General features: G+C 41.6%; 1 protein-coding gene across 1 annotated transcript in view; it reads right to left on the bottom strand.

Annotated features, from left to right (window-relative positions):
- Positions 1-12,636: 12,636 nt before the first annotated feature.
- Positions 12,637-17,503, bottom strand: part of dhfr (dihydrofolate reductase) — a 51,607-nt gene continuing 46,740 nt past the window's right edge. The window contains exons 5-6 of the mRNA XM_041185546.1: positions 15,905-16,020; positions 12,637-12,848 (exon numbers count right to left, since the gene is read on the bottom strand). Of these exons, the coding sequence (XP_041041480.1) occupies positions 12,764-12,848; positions 15,905-16,020 (201 nt within the window). The 3' untranslated portion in view covers positions 12,637-12,763. The remainder of the gene's footprint in view (positions 12,849-15,904; positions 16,021-17,503) is intronic.

The raw sequence follows: 17,503 nt of genomic DNA, 5'->3' as shown, positions 1-17,503 counted from the left end.
TATGACTTCAACCAGTAGAGAGTTTTCCCCCTGATTCCCATTGACTCCAGTTTTGCTAGGGCTCCTTGATGCCACACTCGGTCAAATGTTGCCTTGATGCCAAGGGCAGTCACTCTCACCTCACCTCAGGAATTCAGCTCTTTTGTCTATGTTTGAACCAAGGCTGTAATGAGGTCAGAAGCTGAGTGACCCTGGCAGAACACAAACTGAGCATCAGTGAGCAGGTTATTGCTAAGCAAATGTCACTTCATAGCACTGTTGTTGACCCTTCCCATCAGTTTACTGATGATTGAGAGTGGGCTGATTGTAATTGGCTGGGTTGGATTTTTCCTGCCTTTTACAGGACATACCTGGGCAATTTTCCACATAGTCAGGTAGATGCCTGTGTTGTAGCTGTACTGGAACAGCTTGGCTAGGGGTGCGGCAAGTTCTGGAGCACAAGTCATCAGTGCTATCTCCAGAATATTGTCAGGGCCCATAGCCTTTGCAGTATCCAGTGCCTTTAGCTGTTTCTTGATATCATGTGGAGTGAGTTGAATTGGCTGAAGACTGGCACCTGGGATGCTGGACATCGCTGGAGGAGGCCGCGATGGATAATCCACTCGGCACTTCTGGCTGAAGGTTGGTGCGAATACTTCAGCCTTACCTTTTGCACTGATGTGCTGGGCTCCTCCATCATTGAGGATGGGGATATTTGTGGAGCCCCCTCCTCTAGTGAGTTGTTTAATTGTCCACCACCATTCAAGGCTGGGTGTGGCAGGACTGCAGAGCTTAGATCTGATCCGTTGGTTGTGGAATCGCTTAGCTGTGTCCATCACTTGCTGCTTATGCTATTTGGCACACAAGTAGTCCTATGCTGTCGCTTCACCAGGTTGACACCTCATTTTTAGGAATGCCTTATGATGCTCCTGGCATGCCATTCTGCACTCTTAATTGAACAAGCGCCGATCCCCTGGCTTGATGGTAATGGTAGAGTGGGGGATATGCCGGGCCATGAGGTTACAGATTGCAGTTGAGTACAATTCCGCTGCCCACAGTGCCTCATGCTTGCCCAGTCTTGAGTTACTAGATCTGTTCAAAATCTATCCCATTTAGCATGGTGGTAGCGCCACACAATAAAATGGAGGGTATCCACATTGTGAAGATGGGACTTCGTCTCCACAGGGTGCTCTAAAGGGTGGTCACTTTCATCAATACTGTCATGGACAGATGCATCTGTGGCAGGCAGGTTGGTGAGGATGAGGTCAAGTATGTTTTTCTATTTTGTTGATTCCCTCGCCACCTGCCGCAGACCCAGTCCTTTAGGACCGGCCAGCTCAGTCAGTGGTGGTGCTATTGAGCTACTCTTGTTGGACATTGAAGTCCCCCACCCAGAGTACATTCTGTGCCCTTGCCACCCTGAGTGCTTCCTCCAAGTGGCGTTCAACATGGAGGAGCACTGATTCATCAGCTGAGGCGGCTGGGGGTGTGGTACGTGATAATTAGCAGGAGCCTTCCTTGCCCATGTTTGATCGGATGCCGTGAGACTTCTTGGGAGCTGAAGCCGATGTTGAGGACTCCCAGGGCAACTCCCTCACAATTGTATGCCACAGTGCCGCCACCTCTGCTGGGCCTGTCCTGCCAGTGGGACTGGACATACCCAGGGAGGTTAATGGTGGTGTCTGGGACGTTATCTAAAAGGTATGATTCTGTGAGGATGACTATGTCAGGGTGTTGCTTGACTAGTCTGTGAGACAGCCCTCCCAATTTTGGCACAAGCCCCCTGATGTTAGTAAGGAGGACTTTGCGGAGTTGACAAGACCAGGTTTGCTGTTGTTGTTTCTGGTGTCTAGGTTGATGCCAGGTGGTCAGTCCAGTTTCATTCTTTTTCATTGACTTTGTAGTGGTTTGATACAACTGACTAGCTTGCAACGCAATTTCAGAGGGTATTTAAGAGTCAACCACATTGCTGTGAGCCTGGAGTCCAATGGAGGCCAGGCCAGATGCGGACAGCCAATTTCTTTCCCTAAAGGACATTCATGAACCAGGTGGGTTTTTACAACAATTGACAATGGTTTCCTGGTCATCATTAGACTTTTAATTGCAGAATTTTATTGAATTCAAATTCCACCATCTGCTGTGGTGGGATTCAAACATTACCCTGAGTCTCTGAATCATCAGTCCAGTGACCCAAAAGGAAAAACTTTTTCACCCAGATGGTGGTGGATGTGCAGAATTCACTGCCTGGTTTGGTGGTGGAGGCAGAAACCCTGAACTCAATTAAAAGGCACCTGGATCTGCGCCTATGTGCTGTAATCTGCAAGGCTATGGACCAGGTACTGGAGGGTGGGATTAAAATGGGCAACTAGTATTTTTTTCTTTTTCAATTTGTGAAGACATGATGGGCTGAATGGCCTATTTCGTGCTGTAACTTTTCTATGGTTCTATGGTTCTAAGTTATCTGGCTGGAAACAGAGAAAGGATGCAGGCCACCAAGCGCCAAGAATACCTTTGGACTGGTTCCCGGAGAATGTAGTGCCCACTTAAGGGACTGTGTAAAGTATAAACGGGGGAGTTTCAGTCATTTTTAAAAGTGGAATGGGGGAAAATTTTCTGTAAATTTAAGCTGTGTACAAAAGTACTGCTCAGTCATGTTGTTCTGAGTTTGTTATAGTAAAAGTCTTAAAGTTTGAAATCTGGTCATGTGATCCTTCTGGTCAGTTACTAGAAATTCAAATACCTTTTTAAAAGGTTTTAGTTGCTCTGGGGATCATAATAGTGGCAGATGGGTCAATAACTCAAGGACACAGATTTAAGGAAATTGACAAAAGAACTCAGTAACATGAGGATGTTTTTATGCAGTGTGTGACGCAAGCATAATGATTTCCATAATGTTTTCTCTGGTTTATTGTGAAGTGGGTTCATGTGGGTTAGTTTAGGTGTTTTTTTTCTTTGTGATTTAGTTATATTTGGAGTCAAGTAGGCTGCAAGCTTGAAATCATCAAAAGAAGCTAGGTGTAGAAGTGTGCTTGACATGCTAATGAGTAAACATGAATGCTGACTTAGCATGTGAGGTGTGAAGAGAATTTGCATCCTTTTAGATGAATGAAGGGATTGTTTGGAATTCAAAGGATCTTAGTCTGTTTATAACTAGCCAGATAAGCGAGGCTAAAGAGTGTGTTTATTTTTCCCAAAGGTTACTGGCAATAGTGGCAACATGAATGTATTTATATTATGAGGAAGATACAGTTTCAAAGACATATGGAACAATAGAATTTACATAATAAAGAGAGAGAAACATATATAAAGGAGAAGAAAGGCTATGTGGAGAAAGCTATGTAAGATCTAACAGGAACATGTGAAACAGTCTTCATGTAGCCTCCAGCCATTTGTGCATAAGTCTGCTATGTAAAGTAACTGAAGTTGGGGAAAAGCCATTTGGAATTCTACTGTCAAGTGGTATTGTGTTAATTTGCTGGTTTTGTTTTAAATCTAAAATCTATTTTGGACTATTGCCTTAAAGGGGCTATGTAACTGGGAGTCAGGTCAGTTAGGAATTTTAGGATTTGTCATAATAGCAATTTTAGTCTTATGCATTCACTTGAAATCTTGTATTTTGTTAATAAATATTTTAGCTTAATTTTTAAAATCTTTAAAGGTCTTGGTGGAATCTACTTCTGAATTCAGTGCATACATCTTCTCGTAATAAATATATATTACAAAATGATTGTGATAGCACGACCAAGTTTCCCTTGTGGATTTGGGCTGCCTGGCACACATCATCTGTCACGTCATAACAAATAGGGGGCTCTTTTCAGGATTATTTGAAATTCCTTGATTTGACTTGGAGTTGGTAAGTCTTAAGGTTATGAGTACAAGAAGCTCATTGAATTCGGGAGTTGGTGTGAGGGATTTTAAAGTAGTGAGGCTGCAAAAATGGCTGTATCCATGCTAAAACTTTTTTGGAAGAAGATATAATTCTGATTGGGTTACATAAGAACCTAAGAACTAGGAGCAGGAGTAGGCAATTTAGCCCCTCGACCCTGCCCCGCCATTCAATATATTCATGGCTGATCTCGTTTCGGCCTCAACTCCAATTTCCCGCCCTCTCCCCATAACCCTTCAACCCGTTACTAATTAAAAATCTGTCTATCTCCTCCTTAAATGTATTCAGCGTCCTGGCATCCACTGCACTCTGAGGTAGTGAATTAAAGTTTGCCCTATTGTCAATTTTCCCTGCTCTTATATAATTCTTCGGTTCAATATGGCGTTCACACACTCTGTCCCTTCCTTTCACTTTTTGGTAACCATCAGCCTCGTCACTAACCTGCACTCTTACCCTCTCCTTAAACATTGATTTTTTATCTTTCCATGCAACTGAACCTTCCCCCCCACTATTGAGTTTAAAACTCTATCTACAACCCTAGGGTTATGCGATTCACTAGGGCACTGGTCCCAGGCATGATTCAAGTGGAGCCCGTCCGAACGGAATAGCTCCCTCTTTCCCCAGTAATGTGCCAATGTCCCATGAATTCAAATCCATTTCTCCCACACCAATCTTTGAGCCACACATTTACCTGTTTAATCCTATTGACTCTGTGCCAATTAGTTTGTGGCTCAGGTAGTAATCCGGAAATTATTACTTTCTTGGTTCTGCTTTTTAATTTAGCCCCTAGCTGCTCGTATTCCCTCAACAGAACCTCTTTCCTTGTTCTACCTATATTGTTGGTACCTATGTGAATCACAACAACTGGATCTTTCCCCTCCCACTCCAAGTTCCTCTGCAGCCCAGATGAGATATCCTTAACCCTAGCACCAGGCAGGCAACACAGCCTTTGGGACTCTTGATCCTGGCTACAGAGAACAGTATCTATTCCCCTAACTATACTATCCCCGATTACAACTACATTTCTCTTTTCTCCTCCCACTTGAATGGCTCCCTGTATTACGGTGCTAGGGTCAGTTTACTCATCCACCCTACAGTCCCGCTCTCGGCAACAAAGGGAGCAAGAATCTCGAACCTGTTGGATAAGGGCAAGGGCTAAGTCTCCTGTAGTGCTACTTCCTGGATCCCTCTGCCTGCCTCACTCATAGTCACACTCTCCTGTCCCTGACCACTGGCCGAATTTAAGGTAGTTGATCTAAGGGTAATCTAATCTAATCTAAGTTTCAAAAAGTATCTAATGGTAAATTAACAGAATTGTTGGATAAGTTGCAGTTGAGGTTACCTGTAGGTGCAAAAAAAGCAGACAAAATTGAACTGATAGCACATCATTTGAAATTGGAAGTGATATCTGAACTAGTGAGTCACAGCTGAAGGTAGTGAGACTTCAGTTACAAATGAAGAAGCTTGAACTTGGAACAAGCAACGGAAATGAAAAACTTGAACTAGAGGCAACAGGAAAAGAAAGAGCAGAGAAAGAAAGAGAAAAAGACAGTGTTGCCACTGTTGTAATGAAGGAAACATAGCAGCCAATTTACACATAGCAAGCTGGTCACAAACAGCAGTGTGATAATGACCAGATAGTCTGTTTTTGTGATGTTTATTGAGGGATAAATATTTGCCAGGATGCCAGGAATAACTCCCCTGTTCTTCCTTGAAATAGTGCCTGGGATCTTTTACATCCACCTAAGAGAGTAGGTGGGGTTTCAGTTTATCATTTCACCTGAAAGACAGTACCACTAACAGTGAAGCACTCCCTAACTTCTGTTTTCAAGAACTGAAGCGAGACTTGAACCCATCACTTTCTGACTTGGAGGCAAGCTGCCAACTGAGCTACATCTGGCAATATCATTGCTACCAGAGGTGGCAATATTGACTGCAAGAAATACCTACAGTTTCTTTTCTTTAAGACAGAAGATCCCCAAGATACAAAGTAGAGCTAAGGAGAAATCAGGATACAGCTTCTAGGCTGGCTGCTGACAGGATTTGTTAGAAAATTGTAACAAAAAGTCATCACAGAATAGGGTTGAAGATTTTATTTTACTTTACACATCCCTTTGAATATAGAAATACTGAAATTGTGTATAGCTTTCCAGTGTGCTTTACATGATGTTACTCCTGCCTCACGATCCAGTACTGAGGGAACGCTGCTCTATCTGAGGTGCGATTCTTTGAATGAAATATTAAACTGAGGCCCTCTACATCTCCTATCAATGGCATCATTTGAAGAAGAGTATGGATGTTCTCCCCGGTGTTCTGGCCTATATTTATTCTTCAACCAAAGAGATCAGATTATCTGGTCATTGTTTGAGGAACCTTGCTGCGCACAAATTGGTTGTCGGGTTTGTTATGACTTTTCAGCGTATCATTAGACTTAGGAGAGCAGATATTAATTTGGGCAGTTGTATTGCTGAAAGTATGACATGATGGGACTTCCATGTGGTAATCTGCTCCAGCTGTGACTCCTTGAAAGACTTAGTGTCCATTTCTTTCCTTCTTTGTGTAGTATTGTGGAAAATTTTCCACATCAATGCTGCTCATAATGGGAAATTTATTAACAAGTTAAGGTTACAAGGAAAAGAATGTTTATTGCAGTATCTCAATGTTTGTATAGGGCTCCTGGAACTATTTTACTATTGCAGCATCACCCCCTCTCCATCATCGAAGAAGTGGAATAATAAAGAATTATGTAACTGATATAGCACAGAAGGGGACTATTCAGTCAGTTGAGGATATGTCAGCTCTCGCCAAGAGCAATTTAGCTAATCTCAATCTCTTGTGCTTTTCAGGTAACTCTGCAATTTCTTTTCCTTCAGGTCCTTATCCAATACCTGTTTGAATCTGCCTCCACCATCCTTATGGGCAGAAAATCCTAGATCGTAATCACTCACTACATAAAGTTTTTCCTCATGTTGTCTTTAAATCATTGCACTCATGCGAGTTTTCTGCCAATGGGAACAGCTTCTCTCTATTTATTCTATCTGGATCCCTCAGGATCTTGACCACTTCTACCAAATCTGCTCTCAAACCTTTTCTTCTTGAAGAACAACAACTTCAGCTTATCCAGTCCATCCACAAAACTAAGTCCCTGATCCCTGGAACCATTCTCGTAAATCTTTTCTGTACTCTCTCTAAATTCTTCACGTCCTTTCTAAAATGCGGTGCCCAGAATTGGACACACTACTCCAGTTAAGGCCAAACCAATGTTTTATAAAGGTTCATTTTAACTTTGTTTTTGTAATCTATGCCTCTATTTATAAAGCCTAGGATCCCATGTGCCCTTTTAATCATTTTCTTAACCTGCCCTGCCATCTTTAACAATACGTGCACATGTACCCCATGGCCTCTGTTTCTGCACCACATTTAAATTACATTCTTTCACTTACATTGCCTGTCCTTGCTTTTTCTACCAAAGTGTGTCATGTTGTACTTCTCTGCATTAAATTTCATCTGTCATGTGTCTGCCCATTCCTCTACCTTATCTGTGTGCTTTTTAGGTTTATCACAATCCTTCCCACTGTTCACTAAGCTTCCAAGTTTTGTATCATCTGCAAAATTTGAAATTATGCCCAAGTTTGTATACCCAAGTTTAAACCATTGATATACAGTATTCTTATTACTGATACCTGGGGAAGATCATTGTATATTTTCCTCCTGTCTGAAAAATAATCATCCACCATTAGTCTCTGTTTCCAGTCACTCAATCAACTTCCTATTCATACTGCTACTGTCTGTTTTATTCCATCGGCTTCAACTGCAAGCCTATTATATGGCACCTTATCAAATGTCTTTTGGAAGTCCATATACACCATATTAACTGTATTACCCTCATCAATCCTTTCTGTTACCACATCAAAAAACATAATTTACCTTTGAAAAATCCCTGCTGACCTTTTTGAATTACCTGACTCTTGTCCAAGTGACTGCTATTTTATCATAGAATATTAATTCAGAAAGATTTCCTACCAGCGAGGTTCACTCGATTCACTCCATGTGATATCAATAAGCAGCTGAAGGCACTGGATACTGCAAAGGCTATGGGCTCTGACAATATTCCAGTAATAGTACTGAAGACTGATGCTCCAGAACTTGCCGTGCCCCTGACCAAGCTGTTCCAGTACAGTTACAACACTGGCATCTATCCGGCAATGTGGAAAATTGCCCAGTTATGTCCTGTACACAAAAAGCAGGACAAATCCAATCTGGCCAATTACTGCCCCATCAGTCTACTCTCGATCATCAGTAAATTAATGGAAGGGGTCATCAACAGTGCTATCAAGTGGCACTTACTTAGCAATAACCTGCTCACTGATGCCAAGTTTGGGTTCTGCCTGGGCCACTCAGCTCTTGACCTCATTACAGCCTTGCTTCAAACTTCGACAAGAGAGCTGAACTCCCGAGGAGTTAGGGAGCTGGATTTAAGACCAATTTCAATACATTCAAATTAGACTCAATCACTGACCTATAACCTAGTCTAGCCATCTTCTGTAAGTGGTGCAAATCTGGCTTGCTCCAAGTTAGTGCAACTGGCTAGAATTGTATCAATGAATTGGTGTTCGTCTAGCAAGCTGTGCAAGTTTAGTGAAGAGCCACATTTGAGGCGTTTGATCTCCTGTGTGTAGCCTTGCTTGGCCTCACTCTTCCCTATCTCTATAGAAGCCATAGAGGGCTATGAAAACAAGGGTGAGAATTTTAAAATCCAGATGTTGCTTGACCAGAAGCTAATGCAGGTCATCGAGCACAGGGAGTAATAGGCAAACGGATCTTGTTGCAAGTCAAGACATTGGAATAGTCAAGCCCAGAGGTAAAAATGTCATGAACGAGGGTTTCAGCAGCTGACGAGCTGAGATGGGGTGACGTTAAACAACGTTACAGAGGTGGTCGTAGCGATGGCATGAATATAAAGTCAGGAGCTCATCTCAGAATCAAATGTGACACCAAGGTTGCAAACAGACTGGCTTAATCTCCAGCTATTGCCAGGGAGAGGGATGGAGTTGGGTAGCAAGGGAAAAGTGTTTGAAGCAGGGACTGAAAACAATGGCTTCAGTCCTCCCAATATTTAAATGGAGGAAATTTCTCCTTATCCAGTATTGTATATTGGATAAGCAGTCTGATAGTTCAACAACAATGGAAGAATGGAGAGAGGTGGTGAGGTAGAGCTGGATGTCGTCAGCGTATATGTGAAAACTAACACTGCTTTCAGATGGTCACTGAGGGGCAGCACGTAGTTGAGAAATAGAAGGGGGTCAAGGATACATCCTTGGGGAACATCAGAGGTAATGGTGCAGGAGCAGGAGGAGCCCTTTCAAGTGATTTTGTGGCTATAATTAGATAGATAAGAATGGAACCATATGACAGCAATCCCACCAAGCTGGATGATAGCGGGAAGCATTGGAGGAGAATCCAGAAGTATTTAGTACCCGGTCCTGCCTTTGAAAGTCAGGTTTCCATTATTACTACATCATAGTCCCATGTGACTATTTTCCCCTGCAGCTCAGCAATCAACAACTTTCATTTATATAGCACCTGTAACATAACAAAACATCCCAAGATGTTGCACAGAGCCGTTATAAAACAAAATATGACATCAAAGGACTGGTGGAAATATTAGGCCAGATAACCAAAAGCTTGGTCAGATAGGCAGGTTTTATGTGGTGTCTTAAACATGGAAAGAGGTATAGGGAGGAAATTTCAGAGCGTAGGAGAGGGGAAGCTAAAGACATGATCACCAACCATGAAGCAATTAAAATCAGGATGTTCAAGAAGCTGGAATTAGAGTGACAAGAGGCAGAGAGAAGGGAGTTAACGGACAAGTACTCTAATTGGCAGAACGTGACAAGCAGTGCCCTGCAAGGATCTGTCACAAGGCCTAACTATTCACAACATTTGTTAGCACTTAGATGTGGGATAGAAAGCCACATATTCCTGTTTGCCAAAGATAGACAGCATTGTAAGCAGGGTAGATGGAAGCACAATTTATTAATATATCTTTGTAATTTTAAGTGAATGGGCAAAACTGTGCAAATGGATTTCAATATAGGCAAAGGTGAGGTCATCTACTTTGGACCTAAAAGAATGGAACAGAGTACTTCCTAAATGGTGAAAAGTTAGAAACAGTGCAGGCCCAAAGTGACTTGGGGGCTGGTGGGATCCAGGTACATAGATCATTAAAATGTCACGAATAAGTACAGAAAATAATCAAAAAGGTTCATGGAATGCTGGTCTTTATATTTACAGTACTAGAATTCATGTGGGTAGAAGTTATGCTTCAGCTATACAAAGCCCTGGTTAAATGGTCAATCATGACTGTGCTGGAATATTGATAATATGCCTGCCTCGGACACAGAGTCTTCAACATGTACAGCATACTCCTCCGAGTTCTTCCAAAATCCATGTATTGGAGTTGGGAAACCTGCTTACTGTCCAGTTCATTTCAGCTCAAAAACCCAACAATGCACCTTGAACTAACACTGGCAATCTTTTCATCAGAATCCTTGAAAGAGTCTTGAACTAATATTAGCTGTAGGTGTGCCTGTCAGAAGAATAAATTGCCGATTGCCACTGGAGGTAAATCTCTCCCAAACACATGGCTACAGGGCAAAAGTATAAAACAATGTAATTTTGATGCACATAATTCAAATTTTAATTATTTCCTATGCTTTAATCAGATTTTACATATCAGCAATGTCATGGGTTACAGCCACACTATGCAACAAAGCTCTGGCCAGTAATAAGATTATGGGAAGAATTTTCCTGTCGGCAAGCGGGGGCGGGGCCCACTTGCCGATGGGTAAAATGATGTGTGGTGTCCTGACTTCACCGTGCGTCATTTAGATTTTCAGTTCGGCAGGATTGCAGCGGAGTTGGCTGCGCGCCTGCCGAACTGTCAAAGGCCTATTAAAGACTAATTAAAACAGTTAACTGAGCTGCCCATCCAGCCTTATGGTTGGGGGGCAGGAGAAGAGCCCAGGCGGCCTTCGCATTTTTCATGGAACCTCATCCACAGGTGGGATGAGGTTTCATGAAGTGTTTTAAAAATCAATAAAAATTATTAAAAAGATTCATTGACATGCCCCAGCTTATGTGACACCGTCACCTGAGGGGACATGTCTTAGAAGTTTTTTTCCCCTTTATTTAAATTTTAAAACCGTAAACTAATCTCCCTGAGGGAGCTCTGTTCCTCAGGGAGATTTCTGCACTCTTTCGCGCACATGTATGAAAGAGCGCAGGCCCCGACTCAGGGAACCCCCTCCCGCCCGCACAGGGAGCGCTCAGCACTTCCGGGCGCACGTCACACTGGGCGGTCCTTAATTGGTCCACCCACGTAAAGTGGCAGTGCTGACCCAATTGGGGCCGCCGATCTGGTTCGCACTCGCCCACCACTGCATAACCCTTGGTTGGGGGGGTGGAATTCAGTCCTATGATTCCTAACGTGTACATGGGAGTTGTAATGTTATTAGAAGCCAAAAATATTGTTGCAGGATAAAGACAGAGACATAATACAAGGATTAAAAGATGATTTATGGGTTTCTTGTACTGAATTATTTCACTTTTTATATTTGAACTTAAGTTAAGTTTTCTGTTTTCCTCTTAGGTGAAGGGATAATTTGGGAAACACAAATTAACCTGGCATTTGACAAATAGTGTGTGGTTTTTACAAGAAAGTTCAGAACCAGGCAATTGAAATAGGCGTTATAACATGCCTATATATTAGATTCGACTAAATGAATATGATATTGAGGATAACCTGTGTTGCTTGCAACTAAATGATCCTCGCAACCTGGTCTCAAAAACTATGTTTCCCTGTTCTGAAACCAGCCTGGGAAATACTATGCTGCCACTAATTATGAGTTTCTTCCATACGGCAAGGAGGGAGAGAGAGAGAAGGATGGGGAGAAAAGCAGTGAGCCCATTGTGATCAGTTACAGGTCTGCATTGCCAGAAGCCCAAAGCCTAGTAGGGAAATTTAGGCATTCTCAGCCACTGAAGGTGATGATGTGAGAAAAGTAAAATGTTAAAAAAGCAACAAAAGAATTGCATTTACACAGTAGTTTGGTGATCTAAGAATGTCCCAAACTGGTGGTCACTGTTGTAATGTAGGGAAACTCAATATCCTGGAATCTTTACCTAACATCATTGTGGTAGTACTATCACTACAAGGACTGTATCAGTGAAAAGAGAAGGCCCTCCATCACCACCACCTTCTCTGAGGAACTATGGATTGACAATAAATGTGACCTTGCTAATATTGCCTATCCTGAGAACAAAATAAAATAAACTACAGAGGCCTACAATGTCTTTATCATCAATGATTTGCCTGACAAAAACATCCCAGTGGCTAATTTTGAAAAGTGCACTTAACCTCACACCATGGTTCATTTGCTGACCATTTTCCCAAACATGTCAGAGCTTGGCAATTAAAACTAGGGGCAGCATTTAATCCAACCTGTCACAGCTCGAGGTGACATTCTCATAATCCTGCTGCCCTGTCCTTGTAGGTTGTAGATGTTGCAGGTTTGGTCGACAGATTAAGCATGCTGCTTTGACCTGGGTGGTATTGAGCTTCTTCAGTGTTGTTTGACTTCTAGTAGTCACAGAAATGAAATGGCTGGACCAGTTGGGTTTTCGATCAATGCTTCCCCAGGTTGTTTATGATGAGGGACCTGGTGAAGGTTATCATCACCACATTGTTCTTCAGAGTAATGTCCTTATTCTTTAAGATTCTAACAATGATTTTTATTTATAAACACATTCCATTTCTAAAGGTTAAATCACGTGATAAGAGCATTACAAATTTCGGAAACGCAACACAAATCCACCCATGTGCAGCATTTCTTTAAGCTATGCTTGGGTGATCCTTTCATAAACCTCAAATTTATACTGAATCCCATTGTCTTCCTGAACATCAGTAGGAACATCAGGGAATCTGTGTAAAAACACAAGACAACTCAGGCTTATTCGTGAGCATTTAGAACTTTACAAAAAAAAACTGCAGACATAATGGAAAAACTCATCTACAATCTTCTTTCATTCAAACAAGGCAAAATACAAATGCTCATGTCTCAGACAGGGTTAACCTTGGCTGGAGGAAAATCTATCCCGAGATATCCTCTTAGGTTCTTCGAATTCAGGGAACCAGCTTTGTTTTAATATAGCAACGCCATTTTTTTGTGCGTTTGATGGTCAAGGTGTGGGATGTTAATGTAGGGTGGTGGGAACATTTTCACTACCAGGAACCCAGTATCAGTACCAAGCAGGTCAGGTATAACAGTTAAATGTAAAACTCTCCCTCCACTGTGTCAACGTGATATTTTTCCACTCATGACCAATAACCATCCCATGAACTTTCAGAACGAAACTGCCAATTCAGCAAGAATCAGTGCTATTAGCCAGCACTTTTGTGTTGTAGTCTCACACGCACTCAGGACTGCACTGAGACCACTCAAAGCTACTTCATGTTGGGATCTTACAGGCAGGAGGCAGCGGGGAGCTCCTCTCATCAATCTGGTCGAATTCAAATCCAGAATCCCAGGGGAAAAATACAGCTGGCCATAAACCAATTCTGAAATTAAGCATGTAACCATTGGAATTGTTAGGATTCTGGGCTGACTGGTTTTGTTGAAGCACTTGTGCAGTGACACTGAAATAAATTGTAATATTACAGTAACAGAAATGCTTAGACATCAATACTGTTACTACTACAGTATACACTGACCCTAAAATAAACACCTATTTTAAACATTTGACTTCTGCTCACCTAGTTTTTTCTCCCCAACCCTTTCCATTATCTTGTTGCCAACTTTGGTTGGAGGTATTCCTGGAGAGTTCAATCATGTCACCCATGACCATGTGGCATCTGAGAACGTGGCATGTGGTCACATAATGGCAGACCACATGACATCTGCAAATGTCGATGCATTTACTTTATATTATAACAGTTGAGTCGCCTGTTGTTAAGTATCTTTGGCTGTGGTTTTGTGCCAGCAACTGTTACCCAAGAATTTCAGAGACCCAGAAGACCATCGCGAGCTGGCAAAGGGGAAACCGAAGGTGGGGAGGAAGAATCCGGGACAGTAGGAACTTTGATTCCACCAGTAACTAATAATGATGCACTGAAATTGTATAACTAAACTAATTTCCCCTAATAACTAACAGTAATACAACTCACTGACAGCCTATTTATAATTGATGTGTTCTAGGTATAAGACTCAGATATGCCACCAGTAATCAAAAGTAATCCTCTAACCCACTGACATTTATCCTATAACTATTAACGGGATCCCCTTGTACTTCACAAGGTCCAGTCAGGTACCTCGGTTGAAACTACTTTTCACAAGCCGATCTACGTACCTTTCTCCTTGGACCCTAGGTCCGTGCCAAAGTGACAACTCTGAGCTAAGAGCCTCAATTGCAGCTGACCTGTAAATGCACCTCAAGCTTCAAAACCAGGCAGTACAAACTGACAGAATCTAAACTGAGGGAAAGCACAAAGGGCAGGGGTCTTGGTTTTTGGGACACTTTGTTCTAAACTCACTTCAATGACATTGCTAATACAATCTCTGAGCTCGGTCTTAATCAAAGGGGTTTTCATGGAATAGAAATTACAGAATTGGAGAAGGCTGTTCAGACCTCAGTGCTGGAGCTCTCTCCTGTTACCACATTCCCTGCCTGGTCTTTATATATTCTCCAATATTTATCCCATTTTAAATGATGTTTGCTTTCTGCCCTTCCATTTCATAGAATATAAACCTTCAGCTGAAAAACCTTCCTTCTTCCTTAGTTTCTGTTCCCCATTCACCCAACAGTTGAAACATTCTTTCACTCCTTATCCGCAGTGAAGTCCCATGGTTTCACTCTCTACTCCTCTCTGTGCTGATGGTCCCAGCTCTGCATGGAATGCTAGGCCCTACCTATTTCCCCACCCTCTTTCTCATAAGAATTAAAAAAAGATGAGCAGCAGTAGGCCTTACAGCCTGTCAAGCCTGCTCTGCCATTTAATACAATCATGACTGATCTTCAGCTTCAATTTCACTTTCCTGTCTGCTCCCCTTGATTCCCTGAGACACCAAAATTCTGTCCATCTTAGTCTTTAAAAAATTCAATCATAGAGCATCCACAATCCTCTGGCATAGAGTATTCTAAAGATACACAATACTTTGGGTGAAGAAATTGCATCCTCATCCCAGCCCTTTATCCTGAGTCTGTGCCCCATGTACTAGATTCCCCAGCCAGGGCACATAATCTCTCAGCATCTACCCTGTTGTCAAGCCCCTTCAGAATCTTAAACAAAAACAGAATTACCTGGAAAAACTCAGCAGGTCTGGCAGCATCGGCGGAGAAGAAAAGAGTTGACGTTTCGAGTCCTCATGACCCTTCAACAGTTCTGTTTTGGATTTCCAGCATCCGCAGTTTTTTTGTTTTTATCCCTTCAGAATCTTGTATGTTTCGATGAGATCACCTCTAATTCTTCTAAACTCCACAGAATATAAGCCCAATTTACTCAGCCCCTCATCTTAGGACAACCCCCTCACCTCCCACCATAGGTGCCCCAATCCCCCAGCACCCAACTCTCCCCCACTCTCCCTTATATCTAATCCAAAGACCCTGGACAATAAACATGGTAGTGTATGCACACAACAGAGATTGGGGGTGCTGTAGCATTTTCTCAGATACTGAATTCTCAAATGCCACTCTAGTTAGCAAGCATAGAATTAGAATCATAGAGGATTTAAAGGCAAACTACAGAAAGGCCTGTTCAGCCACAATGTGATCTCCCCAACTACTTTAAATTAAACTTCAAAACATTCATTGCACATTTATAGCTATCATCAGGAACTGGTCAGGTTGAATCTAGAATTGCTTTTGTACTGGGAGAAGATCTCAATTCTAAGAGCCATTTCTTAAATTGAATATTTACACCATTTCAGGAAGAGGACTGTTAGAAGCTATTTCATACCCGAGTTCTGCAACAGAATGACTTACTTAGGAAGGAGTTTGAACTTATTTAAATTGATCTCCGGTATGAAGGTATCACTCTCAAAGTCTTGAAGGACACGAGTCATAAAAAGACGATGTGACATTGGACTTTCCATGGCCTCCTGGGGAAATAATTAAAAAAAAATGAACATCAGCCACTGCTTTGCTCCTTTTAATCGTCAACCTTCATTACTTATCCCTTAATCATCACTAAAACCGATTATCTAGTCATATTTACGTTAGTGTTTGTGGAAGCTTGCTGTGCATAATTTGTCACTGTTGTAGGAATCAGCAGGCAACACTTTAAAAGTCCTTCATTGGCTGTAGAACACTTTGGGGTGAGATCATGAAAGGTACTAAGAAAATACCAGACCGTCTTAATATCTTCAATAAAAATTGTAAAACTACATGCAAACAATTAAACCGGAACTGGTTTTTTTCTGGGCATAATTACTTCTGGTGTGATAGTTTATCCTGGTATAGGTGTACACTGTAAGTGCAATACTATTTTCAACAGAATTAAAAAAAAACAAAAAGTAGCAATTTTACCCAGATTAGACTATTTAAATATTACTCTCCTGGTTTTCTGTTGCTTAAAACAGCTTGGTGATCCTGTACCAATCTTGTCAAAAGCAACTATCCTGGAGTTTTGTTTAGAATGAGTTTATGCTTAGAGCTGAAAATTGAGCTTTTTTTTGCTTTTTAAGCTCAGTTAGTCTGTCAGATATATCTATCTCAGTATAGTATGAGCTTTGTGTAGATTAAAAAAGGTAAATTCTGACAGAATTCACCCTTAATCAACCTTGTCTCATACCCAGTGAGACACTGCTATCACCCACACTGTTCATCCTCACAGGCTCAGAGGAAAAGTGTCAATTTAATTGAAAATTCTTAAGTGGTTTTGTTCTGTATTTTGAATTCACATGCAACACTCTAAACTCATGAAATTTTCATCCATCGTTTGAACTTAAATCTAGGTTTTAGAAGTGAAAGAACAGTGTTTTGACCGAGGCACTCAGTCCCCCTCCCACAGTGCACAATCAGAGGCAAACAATGTTGCACTGAGATTTATGTAACAAATCTCATTGAAACTTTTGAATATGGAGCTACTCCATCTAATTAAACGATACCATTTCAGTTAAGTGACAAAAATTTCTCAGAATGAACAACAACATGCATGCAGCTAATGAGAGCGCAGACCACAGGAGTCAAGATGATGACAGTAATATTTATTCACTGTGCTTAATATCCAAAAATCAGCCAAACTCAGTGGAATTCTTTAGATAATGAATTACATGCAGATGAGATGTGAAATGAAGACCCTGTCTAACATTCTCAGCTGGCACAACATGTTGTGTTCTAGACAACATTCCCATCCTAATCAACATCATCAAAAACATTTGACCATCTGTTTTATCCAGTGTTTGTGGGACCTTGCTGTGCATAAATTACTTGCTGCATTGGTAACGCAACAATAAAAGTGCTTTTAAAGTAACTCATTCGCCGTTTAGCCCTTGGGCCCTGAGAAATTGAAAGGCAATAGCTATTTTATTTTTTCCACTTTGGGATTAGACAAAGCTATCAAATAAAAATTTCTTTGCAGGA

The sequence above is a fragment of the Carcharodon carcharias genome, chromosome 4 (assembly GCF_017639515.1).
Source record: "Carcharodon carcharias isolate sCarCar2 chromosome 4, sCarCar2.pri, whole genome shotgun sequence".
NCBI classification, from domain to species: domain Eukaryota; kingdom Metazoa; phylum Chordata; class Chondrichthyes; order Lamniformes; family Lamnidae; genus Carcharodon; species Carcharodon carcharias.
The sequence above is the reverse complement of the archived record's forward strand: the minus strand, read 5'-3'. Positions and strand labels throughout refer to the sequence as shown.